General features: G+C 38.0%; 1 protein-coding gene across 10 annotated transcripts in view; it reads left to right on the forward strand.

The window, feature by feature from the left end:
• The window catches only part of HP1BP3 (heterochromatin protein 1 binding protein 3), a 39,214-nt gene that overhangs the window by 24,180 nt on the left and 1,424 nt on the right, over positions 1-13,610 (forward strand). For 7 of the 10 annotated variants that reach the window (XM_019982189.2, XM_070777488.1, XM_019982216.2 and 4 more), the window contains 5 exons: positions 2,533-2,623; positions 7,154-7,313; positions 8,678-8,789; positions 10,183-10,302; positions 10,751-12,534. In XM_019982189.2, coding sequence (XP_019837748.2) covers positions 2,533-2,623; positions 7,154-7,313; positions 8,678-8,789; positions 10,183-10,302; positions 10,751-11,045 — 778 coding nt within the window. In that variant the 3' untranslated portion in view covers positions 11,046-12,534. Of the gene's footprint in view, positions 1-2,532; positions 2,624-7,060; positions 7,314-8,677; positions 8,790-10,182; positions 10,303-10,750; positions 12,535-13,610 lie in introns of those variants that run through there. The other 3 variants (XR_011563266.1, XR_011563268.1, XM_070777503.1) reach the window with 3 other exon arrangements.

A 13,610-nucleotide genomic window follows, 5' to 3' on the forward strand; every position in this document is an offset into this window, starting at 1 on the left:
TTTATTCTACACGTGTAAAACATTTAGAGCAACACTCAGCACCGTCATATGTACAAAATGTTGTCATATATATATATCCTGTAGAATTTTTTGGAAAAGGGAGTTGTGCCTGGCAGTTAACAGTAAGTTACAGAGATGGGACTTGAATGGCCCCCATCCAGTTGTGTCCCATCCCATTGAGATGGCTCTAGAAGAACGTGTAGAATTTAGATCAGATGATGGAGTGGTGAAGGCATTCTTAAAGGAGCTTCATGAGAAAATTTGGAGGCAAGAATTGGCTTTCTGTTTTGGGAACGGAAAGAATCCTGTGTCTGATTGGCAGTAGACTAACAAGAGGTGGGACCAGGCCTTGAAAGACTTTGAAGCTGACGCCTGTCAGCTGAGTAACGTAATAAAAGAGGCCTTTATAGATTGATGACCCAACAGTGGTGTGCACTATGGGAGCAAAGCAGAGCGCCACCCAGCAGGGAGGCCACAGCCGCTCGTACTAAGCTTACAGCAGTGATGAGAGAGAAAGGGCCTGACAAGTTTGAAGCACTTACTGTAAGTATGGTATACCTGAAGGTAGGAGTGAGTGAGAACTCTTGAGATTTCTAAAGGCCCAGGGTAAGGTATATATCAGATTAACGATTGGTATTGCTGAGGAAACAAAATGTTAAGGGAACCAGTTTAACTGATAACTCATTTCCTAGAGCATTTGAACCTTGGTTAAGAAGATTCTTCTCAGATGAGTTATTTAATTTGATAGAAGAGTCTAGGGTTTCAGTGTTGTACTCAAGCTATGTAATCCTCTGTTGGAATCTAACTTACAGAGCAACTAATAGAAAAATCATTTGACAGTTAAATCATTCCTTTGATTGTGTTCCCAAAGCTCTGTGCACATACTTCAACCCTGACCCGTATAATTCTTCGCCATAATTATTATGTTTTCATCATCTCTTAAATTCTTTAGTGACTGGATCTAAGTGTTAAATCCTGCATAACCATAATAAATACTCAGTAAATATTTATGGGATGAATGACTTTGAGTATGTTTTGGGTTATGACATAAATCATATTTGTCCTGAATGGAACAGCACTGGCTTAGAAATATTTTGATTGTGATTTGGTGGGGAGGGAGTTTATTTGGAGTGTCACAGTGTACATGATTTCTTAGTTTCTACTTTTTTTTTTTTTGGCCAAACTGCACAGCATGTTTGATCTTAGTTCCCCGACCAGGGATTGAACCTGTGCTCCCTGCATTGGAAGCTGGAGTCTTAAATCACTGGACCATCAAGAAAGCCCCATGGTTTCTCCTCTTTAGCATCCTATTAATTAGCACATGAGATCTCCTCTACTCTTCCTCTGCAGTCATATGGATAATGTAATCAGTAATTCGAGTGTCAGCTCAGCCTGTAATGTTTATTGATGAAAGATTTAAAACTCCTTCTCTAATGAGAAGTATTGGCGCTCAGTAAAGGACGTCAAGTGGTAGGAGTCCGACCCTCAGTGGGCTGCCGAGGTGTTGGTCTCAGTTTAACTTACCAAGTAATCAGTCTCAAATAAGTCTCACGATTTTCTGCTGGTTGAGTGCTATTCTGGTAATTCTGCGGAGGTGTGGCAAAACACATCACTAACCTTTTGGGTTTCAATTAACTGTTTCTTCGGATGTCCTGTCATTAGCCTGGGTTGTAGCTTTCCATTTTGTCCTGTCATGTACTGCAGACCCTTTTAAGCCCTAAGTTAACCTGACTGATTTCTCCCTGCACCTGAGATTCTCCACCCACCACTCAGACCATTGCCCCTTGACAGAGCAGCTTTTGCTTCAACATTTTATTCTTACGTTCTTAATGAAATTCAGTTTCCTCATGTTTGCCATTTGATTTTGATGACCTGGGTTTTTGTGTGTGGGTGTGTGTGCGCGCGTTTTTAAACGACAGCGCTTTAAAGGCAGAGATACTATGCTTTAAAAAAAAACCTATTTTCTTTCTCAGAGAATTATATTTTATTAGGCTGACTTTAGATAACTGGATTGCAGAAAATGACTCCAGTTTTGTTGATGTGTGTATACATGGGTATGTGTGTGTGTGCACATGTATTTTAGATCTAGGAGTTTTGCCTCAAGAGAATGTCAGAATTAGATGGGACTATAAAGATACCCTTTCTTTGCTTGATTACAAAGTTGTGTTGCTATTGTCTGACTAAACTGAACTGATGGTAATAAAGAGATTTTTGGAGTACCCTGACAAGTGGGAAATTGGTTCTATAGGCTTGGTTTTAGAGAAGTAGCTCTCAAAAGTTTTGCTTCCACTATATACTACATAGTTCTGTATGGTACCTGGTTCTGTAATAATTTAGCTTCTTGCTTGAAGAAAAAAAGAATACCACTTATTAAGAGTGCCAACAACTTATTGTTTTATTGTCCATTTTAACAAAGTACTACACGTGTAATAGGAATAGAACTTTAGTTGTTTAGAATGACCCTGGATCTGTTTTTTCCTCAAATCTTTGCTTCATTGATGTATTAATCGCTATTTTCTGTTTTCTCTGCAGGCCTCAGCTGTTGAAGAATGCTCTGCAGAGAGCAGTAGAGAGGGGCCAGTTAGAACAAATAACTGGCAAAGGTGCTTCTGGAACATTCCAGGTTAGAAGCTCAAAGGGTTGGTTGTAGAGAAGTAGTTCTCAAAAGTTTTGGTTTCAGGACCTCCTTATACTCTAATTTATTGAGGACCCCAAGAGCTTATGTTTATGTGGGCTATACATATTAATATTTACCCTATTAGAAATTATATAACTGAGGACCTTTTTAGATATCTATTCTTTTTAAAAGTAATAAACCCATTACATGTTGACATAACACTTTTTATGAAAACTGCGTTTCCCGTATTGAGAAGAAGGTTATTATTTGTTATCATTTTTACGAAAATCTTTACTGTCAGCTTAATAGAAGACAGCTGGCATCTGTTTTTAATATATTTGGGGTTACGTGTGTATGAAGAAAATCCAGCTCACACCAAGTACTTAAATGTGGAGTAATTAGGATAATTTTCAGAAGTCAATACTATTCTTTGATAGTGTACCAATACTCAACAAATGATGGTTTTTTTGTAATAGCTTCATTGAAGTATGATTTGTATAAGATATAATCATTTTACATACAATTTGATTCAGTAAAATTTAGTAAATTTACAGTGTTGTACACCTATTACTGCAGTCCAGTTTTAGAGCATTTCCATCACCCCAAAAAACTCCTGTGCCCATTTGCATCACTCTCTGTTCCCATCCCTATCCAGTCTACTCATCTCTCCTTCCTGTGTAGATTTACCTTCCTGTACCTTTCACACAGATAGAATCATGCAATATGTGCTCTTTTGTGTCTGACTTCTTTCACTTAGCATAATACTTTTTTGTTTTATCCGTGTTGCAGCAGAAGTCAATACTTTCATTCCTTTCATTGGCAAATAGTATTCCGTAATCTGACATATTTTATTTATCTATTCACAAGTTGAGTTGTTCTACTTTTTAGCTCTTGTGATTAATATTGCCTGTGAACATTTATGTCCAGATCTTTGTGTGGGTATATGTTTTTATTTCCCTTGTGGTAAAGTAGGAGTGTGGACTGCCTGGATTACATGGTAAATTTACTTTAAGAAACTGCCAAAGTGGCTGCATCATTTTTCATTCCTACCAGCAGTGTGTGTATAAGAGTTCCAGTTTGTTATCTTTGCCAACTCTCTTACTGTCTTTTTAAAATTATACCCATACTGGTAGATACAAAGTGGTTTCTCATTGTAGTTTTAGTTTGCATTTCCCTAAGACTGTTGATGTTGACCATTTTTTCTTGGACTTATTGGACATTTATCTATCTTCTTTGGTAAAATGTCTCTTCACATCCTTTGCTTATTTTTAGAATTGAGCTATTTATGTTATTATGAGTTATAAGAGTTATATGTGAAAGTCAAAGTGTTGGTCACCCAGTTGTGTCCAGCTCTTTGTGACCCCATGGACTGTAGCCTGCCAGGCTCCTCTGTCCATGGGAGTGGGTTGCCATTCCCTTCTCCAGGGGATCGTCCCAACCCAGGGATTGAACTCAGGTCTCCTGCATTGCAAGCAGATTCTTACCCTCTGAGAGACCAGGGAAGCCCCATTTAAGCCCCTATATAAGAATTATATAACTAGATACAAGTTCCTCTTCAGATACATGATTTGCAAATATTTTCTCCTACTCTGTGACCCATGGTTTCACTTTCTTAAGTTAATGGTGTCTTTTGAAGCACAAAAGTGTTTAATTTTGGTAAAATCCAGTTGATCGTTTTTCTAACTTGCTTGTTTGTTAATGACTTATCTAATAAATCATTGCCTGGCTTGAAATCAAGATTTACTCTTATCTTTTGAGAGTTTATGGTTTTAACTCTTACGTGTAGAGCTGTGACCCATTTATGATATGTGATGAGAATATAAATTCATGTTTCTGCTTGTGGACATCCAGTTGTCCCAACACCGCTTATTGAAAAGACTGTCCCTTCCTTGTTGAATTGCCTTGGCACTCTTATCAAAACGTAATTGACCCATGAGTGTAAGGGTTTTATTCTGGACTCTTCAGTTCTGTTCCATTGATCTATATGTGAATCTTCATGTCAGGATCACACTATCTTGATGACTAGTTTTATAGTAAGTTTTGAAATTGGGAAATATAAATCCTCTCTTAACCTTTTCTTTTTCAAAATTGCTTTGACTGCTCTGGGTCTTGTGCATTTCTGTATGGTTTTTACAATTCATTCATCACAAAAGTCCACCTGAGGTTTTGGTAGAAATTACATTGAACCTATAGATCAATCCAGAAGGAATCACTGCCTTTACAATGTTGAGTTTTCCAATGCAGTGACAAGCATTGTCTCATCGTTTATTTAGATCTTTAACTTCTCTCAGCAGTGCTTTGTAGTTTTCAGTGTATAGATCTTAAATTTCTTTTGTTAAATTTATTCCTAAATATTTTGTTCATTTTCCATGCTATTGTGAATGGACCTTTATTTTCATTTTTCAGAGTGCTCACTGCTGTCCAGTAGAAATAGATTTGGTTTATCTATTGTTCTTGTATCCTGCAATCTGCTGAACTCATTTACTAGTTTAGAATTTTTTGTAGGTTGCTTGGGACTTTGGGGGTGGATTCCTTAGAATTTTCTACATATAGGATAATGTCATCTGCAAACGAAGACCATTTTACTTATTCCTTTCCAATCTGGATGTCTTTTTTTTTTCCCCCTCCATGCCTGTGCACTGGATAGAACATCTGCTACAGTGATGAGAACAGATGTCTTTGTCTTGTTACCCATCTTAAAGGGAAAACATTCATTTTTTCACCATTAAAGCTGTAGATTTTTCATAAATGCCTGTTATCAGATTGAGAAAGTTCTGTTACTAATTTGTTGGAAGTTTATGATGAACGGTGGTTGGATTTCTCACATACTGTTCTAAAACTCTTGAGATGATCATATGCTTTTTGCCCTTAATTCTGTTAATATAGTATATTATGTTAATTGATCTTGTGATATTTCTTAAATTACAGTAAAGTTGCCATGTGAAGCCTGAAACCATATTAGTGAGCTCCTTGTACTCTGTAACCTTAAATTCTTTGGTCTGTTGTCAGTAATCCCTACCGCGTTAGGCATTACTGACAATCTGTCTTGAACTTTGAGTGCAGTTTTTGAACTTTGAGTGTAATTTTATAACACAGTCGTTTGAAAAATAGTTCACTGAATCATGCAAATTTTTAAAATGTTGACGTATTTCATCAAAAATAACAAAAATTATTATATTCATTAATATCACCTACTGGTCTCAATTAAGTATTGGGAAATTATTGTGCTCATATTGGTAGGTGTAGATTTTCCACAATTAATCTCTTGAAAAGTTAAATTTATCATTTGGTTAACAAATACTCTTAGTTGTTTTCCTTGAGTCGATAGGCTTACCTAATTCATTTTCAAGAAAATGTCTACCAGATACCCAAGTCTGGATGACCATAGATTATCTATTAATTGTTCCTTCAAGTAAAAAGGATATTCCATGAAAAATGGAGCTAATTCAGCTCAGAACTCAATCAGTAGGTGATTTTCCTTGAGACTGTCACCATCCCTCCACATGCAGCTGGCATGCCTTATACATTGTTCTCATTTTGCCCCATAGAGTATCAAAAAGACATGTGTTGGAGTTGAGATTTAATAAAATCATTTTTATATCAAAGACATTCCTATGTGAAGCTAGCTTTTATTTTTCTTAAGTGAAGTGAAAGTGAAGTCGCTCAGTTGTGTCTGACTCTTTGCGACCCCGTGGACTGTAGCCCACCAGGGATTCTCCAGGCAAGAATACTGGAGTGGGTTGCCATTTCCTTAAGTATATAGTAGTAAAAAACGCACTAACTACTGGTACATTTCTGCGCCTCCACCATGATTTGTAGTAAAGTAACAGCAGTTTTACTCATTGTTTTTCCACCATCAGTGCAAATGTCATCACAGTGAAAAAGACAAACCCATCTTAGTATTATTATGAAAACCATTTTAGCCTTGCAGATCCTCTGAAAGGGTCTCAGGAACCCTTTGGGGGTTTTGGACCTTTCTTTTGAGAATCAGTATTATAGACCATACCTCAGTTTGTTCTTTAACCTTTTTGCTCACTGGTGCCACCTTTGTTAGCTCTGGTGCCTTTTGTCCTTGAAATATGCTATATAATTTTCTGTTATACCCCAGATATTTTTCAGACTTTTTGCTGTCTTCCTTACAAGATTAAAAAGACTATTATTTTTGTAAATACTCATATTTTTCAAGTTCAGAAAAAAGGAAGTAGTCTCAGAAGTGTTAATTTGTCAGGGACATAATCAGTTAACCTCCTTTTTGGAGTAGAGCTGTCATTCTCTTTGGGTTAGGTTGGCTTTTGCTATTTTCAGTTGGATGGAGGGATAGATAGAAGGAGAAAATATCCACAAGAGGGTTGGGACTCCTCAGTTAGATTGAATACCTAATGAGTGGGAAGAGAAAGTCCCTAACCTGACAATTTATTGTAAAACGTATCTGTGCTAATGCAGGAACTCCGACCCACCTGGTGCAGAGGAGTCTTGTCTTGAGCTGCTTTGGGAGAGTGTTGTCTTGATGCTTTTCTCTTCCTCCTTGGAAAACAGCTGAAGAAATCAGGGGAGAAACCCCTGCTTGGTGGAAGCCTGATGGAATATGCAATCTTGTCTGCCATTGCTGCCATGAATGAGCCGAAGACCTGTTCCACCACCGCTCTGAAGAAGTATGTCCTGGAGAACCACCCAGGGACCAATTCTAACTATCAAAGTAAGACTCAGAGTTGAGCACGTTCAGTGGGGACCCAGGGAAGGTGGGGGAAGTTATCTTGTGGGAATATCCTTAGACATCATGCTGTTAATGAAAGAGCATTAACTACTGATTGAAAACCAAGAGGGAACAACTTTATAAATTTACTATTTACAAAAAGACAAACAAAAATAATCAAGACTTACCCTTAATTTATAGTGTCTGCTTAGGATTAGAATTTGATTTCACTTCACTATAAAGGTTTTTTATGCTAATAGAGATAAATTTCTAGGTTCAAAACACCTCTCAAGTGGGACTTCCCAGCAGTACAGTGGTTAAGATTTCGAGCTTCCAATGCAGGGGATGTGGTTTTCCCACAGTCCATTGGCATGGCCAAAAAAAAACGAAATTTCAAGTATAGTATATTTTTACCTTCTTCTGAATGTTTACCAAAATATCTAACGTCAGCCTGAAACCAAACCAGTGGGTTAAAATACTACTTACGTAATTTGTTATTGACTTAACCCCTGTACAGAAGATACTTTTTAGGGACATATTTGCCCTGTCAGGTGATGATTGAGGTTAGAAACCTTGCTGTACCAGCATTATCATTTACGGATTAGTGAGAGATATTTCCTCACTAAAGTAGGAGAGTAGGCTCAGTGGTGTAGGGTGAGGAACATGGAAATGAAGTAACAGAAAATGCAAACTAGAATATATTGTTCTAAATGAAACACTTAACTTCAAGGTCTTAATGTTGACTTTTAACATATGCAGTATGTATTTTTTAATGTTATGAAGGAATGCTTTATGATTTTGTGTAAAAGGTGAGGACTGGTGAGGCCTTTCGGAGCCGTGATACTGTTTTGTAACTATTTGCTGATTCATGTGATATGTGGTTTAATTTTATAGACATTCCCCTAAGTGCTTATCAGTACTTACAGGCACTCAGTAATATTTAAATGGTTAGAAATGGAGATTGAGTTTTAAGTCAACAGTTAGCCCATTTATGTGCAACTGTAGGGCAGGCCATTAGTCTCTAGGCTACTGTTTCACTTTGCAGTGAGGAATTTGACACAATGGTCTCTGAAGTCTCATCCCATTATAAATAATTCTTGCCAAATTTATGGGCACTTAATAGTAATTTAGTAAATCAGTTAATAATCCCTTTGACCACGAAGGATTCATGTAGCATGTGAAAGTTGTCAGTCATGTCCGACTCTTTGCAGTCCCATGGACTGTACAGTCCGTGGAATTCTTCAGGCCAGAATACTGGATGTGACAGGATAATAAATGTACATAATAAATTAATGTATAATTGTAGTTGAGAGAATTATCAAATCCAAATAAACAAATACTTTCTTCATTTCTGAATTTTTGTCCAGTGCATTTGTTGAAGAAAACCCTGCAGAGATGTGAAAAGAATGGGTGGATGGAACAAATCTCTGGTAAAGGATTCAGTGGCACCTTCCAGCTCTGTTTTCCCTATTATCCCAGGTAAGCACCCAACTGATAATGTGAAGTAGTGGTCATTGCAACTTTTAAAAATCTGACTCCAGATTACAGGTGCAGCTTCACTTATTTGCCCTTACTACCATTACGCTGAGCTGAATGTACTTGAAAATAAAGACTTCTTCAGGCAGTATTGTTTTAGAGCAGAAGGTCTTCATACAATAACAGGGCATTGATTTGGCCTATCCTGCTGGAGCCATTGTTAGCCACGTGTTCCTGAAATCAAGCAGCGAGTTCCTTAAGATCTTTGGCCAGTCATTAGCATGTTCATTCCTGCTAATAAGCAGTAAAGTACATGATGATGACAGGAAGATTATTAGAGGATTATTTAATTGTCCAGTACCAAGTAGGGGGAGCATTGGCTACTTCTAAGAATCCTAATCTGCCTTCTTCTTACTATAGAGACAGGACATTTTTTTGAAAACTTGTCTGTTAAACATGCCTTATTTTTTCATTGAACTAGAAAATTTTTTGAGCACCTCCTATGGACCAGGCTTTTTTTGGTGTGCCCAGGCTGTTGCCTTTTTGTACTTTGACTTGCAGTCAAGTGCCACGACAGTTAACACCAAAACCTGTTTTGGCAGGCATACAGTGTGCAGCTTTCTTACATTGCTCTTTGTGCATAAACATGCTGAGTCAGGTTCTACACCCTCCTGTGCAGGAGCTGCGTGCATGGAGCTCAGTCATATCCGACTCTTTGTGGCCCCATGGACTGTAGCCTGCCAGGGTCCTCTGTCCATGGGATTTCCCAGGTCAGAACACTGGAGTGAGTTGCCATTTCCTTCCCTAGGTGCATAAACATAAGTGTACAGTATTTGAATTTTTCAAATGTTTAGCTTTAAATATAATTCTTAAAATCATGTACATGCAGTGTTATGATTTAAAGATTTATTAATCAGTGGTACCAAGTTTTCTATCATTAAGGACAAAGAAAAGTTAGAAAATCCTTGCTGAATTTCACAAAAACTTTGAAGAAATTCAGGCTTTATGAGGTCTTGTATCATAAGGGCAAAAAATATATACTGCTGTGTAGACTGTTCACTGCTGTATGCACCATTCACTGCTGTATATTCAATGGCTGATACAGTGCCGAACACACATCAGGAGTTTAAATAACTTCACTAAATAAGTGATTGTCAATTTTATTAAATGGAAGGAAGTAGAGAATGAGTTATGTTTGAGGCTTTTATAGATTTGTCATAACTTCATTTGAGTGTTCAAAATAGGTTAAATTGTGACCTGGTATTTGTAACCTAACCTGACTTAATTGGGGAGTGTGGGAGGAAGTGGGTAATGTCCAAGAAAGAGCATATCTAGGTTCACATCCTTTTTCTTGTCCCGATGGGACTTCTCTTTATCTAATATTTTTTCTTACTAGCCCAGGAGTTCTGTTTCCAAAGAAGGAGCCAGATGATTCTAAAGATGAGGATGAGGATGAAGATGAAGATGACTCATCAGAGGAAGACTCTGAAGATGAAGAGCCACCACCGAAGAGAAGGTGCGAGAGTGTGGGAAACACTTCTTAGAACTGAGAATGGCCATGAGGGGAGAGGCTGTGAGAATCGTGTCAGCAACTCTGCATCCTTCTCAAGTGCTCTGAGTGACGTTTGAACTTACCCTCTCCTGAGAATTTAGAGGCTCTGAACTTGTGAAACACTGTGAATGTTTAATTACTCTTTGGTCAAACCTGTGTGTGTGTGTAGTGTGTAGTTTGGTTATTTAAGAAAAATAATTCCATGTTTTTCTGGGAAAAACATGTAGACTTCCGGAATTGGTTGAATTTTTAGGTGAATTCACAATTTTAGGTGAAAGGTTATAACCCATATATTTTTCTTAATGTAGGTGATTTTACCTGTGCTGTTTCTTTTCTGGCAAAGTATCTCGTCATCACGGTGAAGTGAATCTCTCAAGTATAAGTGATTGCCTTCTCTCTTTGGTTCTCACAGGTTGCAGAAGAAAACCCCAGTCAAGTCACCAGGGAAGGCTGCAGCCATGAAGCAAAGAGGGTCCAAGCTGGCACCCAAAGTCCCAGCTGCCCAGCGAGGGAAAACGAGGCCCCTCCCCAAGAAAGCCCCTCCTAAAGCGAAAAGTCCTGCCAAGAAAGCCAGACCCTCACCCTCAGTCATCAAGAAACCTAGTGGTAGCTCTTCCAAGAAGCCTGCAGCCAGTGTGAGAAAGGAAGTGAAATTGCCTGGCAAGGGCAAATCTACCATGAAGAAATCATTCAAAGCAAAAAAGTAAATTTTATAGGAAAAAAGGGTATCATGGTGGAATTCAAAATCTTATTTTCTAAGGTCAGTGTGCATTTGTTTTAGTTTTGATGCTTTTAAAATTACATTTTTTTTTTCCTCCCCTATCAACATTATGGGGAGGGAATATAAATAAACCAGTTTAGCCATTTGTTAGCTTTAGGTGCTGTTCTTGGTGCCTGCCCCTCCCCTCTCCCAGTCATTTTAATTTCTGCCATAATTGTGGACTTTTCCTGAATTTTATAGTCTGTTCTTGTCCTTTTTTCTCCCTCCACCCTAGCCCTCTTTCTGTTTCAATGGTCAGCTTTGGCTTTTTTTTTTTTTTTTTCCTTCCAGTTTTATCTAAACAGTTGCAAAGATTTTTATATTTGTTAGAAACCATCAAGAATGGGATGATGGTCAGGTGCTGGATGTAGAAAGGAGGCAGTATAGCACTGACTGAATCGTAAAGCCTCCTGCCTAGAGGCTTCACTTATAGCTGTAGTAACTAATCTTATTTATAAAACCACTCCGCTAAACCTCTCTCTCTCCAGCTATAAACACAGAGATGTCTTAGCTTTGGGAACAGGCCAAAAGCACCCTGATCCCATTAGATGCTGAGGATCCATGACCCCTTTGGGCCGCTTTCCCACTGCTCCATCTCCAGGTATTTTTCAGTGGCCCCTGAGTGCCGCATCCCCACAGCAGCAAGCACAAGGCCTCTCCACCACTTGGGTTCTGGCTGAGGGGGAGATACAGGAGCACACTGAATTTGTGATTTCTGGTGTCACCTGTGTTACCAAAAATTAAAACAAAGTCTTGATCAGATAGCTTAATATATTTTTAATATTTGGAGCATGGATTGTCACTTCCTCTTTCCCTTTTTTTATAAGGAAATGTTGGAGAGTTACACCATTGCTAATGTAGAAACATGAAATGAAAAACATAAAATTTGCTAAAATATTTCAAATTCATCTGTGGATTTTTCCCCTCTTTTCTTTCCACAGCACTTTTGATAACAAACAAGTGGCTTCCTTTTTTGAGTTATTTAAAAAGAGAAAAGAAAACAAATGAAGCCTGACTACCTAACCCTTCCTTGTTTGTATTTGTTTTAGTATCGTGAAGTTGTGTTAAATAGTATTAGCTTCCTAAGAAATATTGATTTCCGGTTATCATTTATCCTCCCTGTGGCACTTGACATTTTAATTGTCTTAAATTTTTTGGTGTATGTCTTCTGGCCTGAGTGCTGCCAGAGGCAAAATATGTTTGTTTCATCCATTCCATTTGCATTGTCTCCTGGGATCCCGTCTGCAGCCTGAGGCGTGGCTGAGAATTGGACTTGAGAAGACTGGCTTGAGTTAGATCCAGAATCATGTGTGATCCCATCATGAGTTTATTGGAATTTGTGTTGCATGTAAGGCAATCTTTTCCTGTTGTAAATCTTCCTTTTTTTATGTACATATATTTTGAAAAATATGAATAAACATGGAATTTTAAAAGCTGCTGAACTGTAGCTTATATTTAAAAGTTTCTAGAATTCCTCAGAAGTAGTGTTTTACTCACTTTGAGCCTTCTCAGCTCCTTGTACTAGCTGTCATCCATTTTCCTTTTTAAATACAAGCTCCAACAAGCTCCAGTTTATTTGTGTTTTCGAATTTTTAAAAAGATGGTGAATGTTTTTAGTACATTGAACCTGATTATTCAGTGCATAAGGGATTTTTAAAAATCACTTTGTATTTTATCAAGGTCCTTGTTTTCAAGGTCATAAATTACAGGTTTTCATGTTTAGTGTTCAGATATGTCCTTGAATTAGAAAAAAAAGACAGCATTGCAAAAAGATTGATAAATCCTAGACCTTCTTCCAGAAAGTAATCTAATTTTCTGTTATGCTATTTAGCAGGTAATAATTTTTTTTTAATATTTTTATTTTAAATCATTTATTTATTTGAGTTGTAGTTGCAACATGTGGGATCTAGTTCCCCTACCAGGGATCAAACCTGGGCCCTCTGGATTGAGAGCTCAAGAGTCTTAGCCACTGAACCACCAGGGAAGTCCAATAATTCTTAATATTATAGTTGTCAGATACCTGTGCTAAGAATTCTCTACTGTTCTGGAATCGGAAGTGAGGATTTCGGTTGGTTTCTGTGTTTTGTTGTAAAGAGATTGCCTGAACGGTCATGTGGTGGCTATATCGTGTATCAGGCACTCCGGCGTAGAGTGCGAGATTGAGATTGTTTCAGGTCCCTTTCCACCCTGACATTCTGTTAAATTCACAGAATTCAGGTGAAGACAGAACTGTCCTTGATTTTAGTGTCAGGTAAAGGGAAAAGACAAAAGGGCCATCGCACTCTTCCAGGGAAAATCCCCAGCTGTCAAAGATAGGCACCTTCCTGATGTTGAGATAAAGGGGTGTTTGGGTTTTTTCCCTTCAGGCATTCTTAAGGAGCAGAATGCACGATTTTTGCTTCCATGTTACAGAAAGGTAAACAGCAAACCAAACTCAAGAGATAACCCAACAATTCCTGGCCTGGATCAGTGGCTTCAGTACTATCAGTGGCTTTTAGTGAGCTCAGCTACA

Source organism: Bos indicus, chromosome 2 (genome assembly GCF_029378745.1).
Source record: "Bos indicus isolate NIAB-ARS_2022 breed Sahiwal x Tharparkar chromosome 2, NIAB-ARS_B.indTharparkar_mat_pri_1.0, whole genome shotgun sequence".
Taxonomy (NCBI): Eukaryota; Metazoa; Chordata; class Mammalia; order Artiodactyla; family Bovidae; genus Bos; species Bos indicus.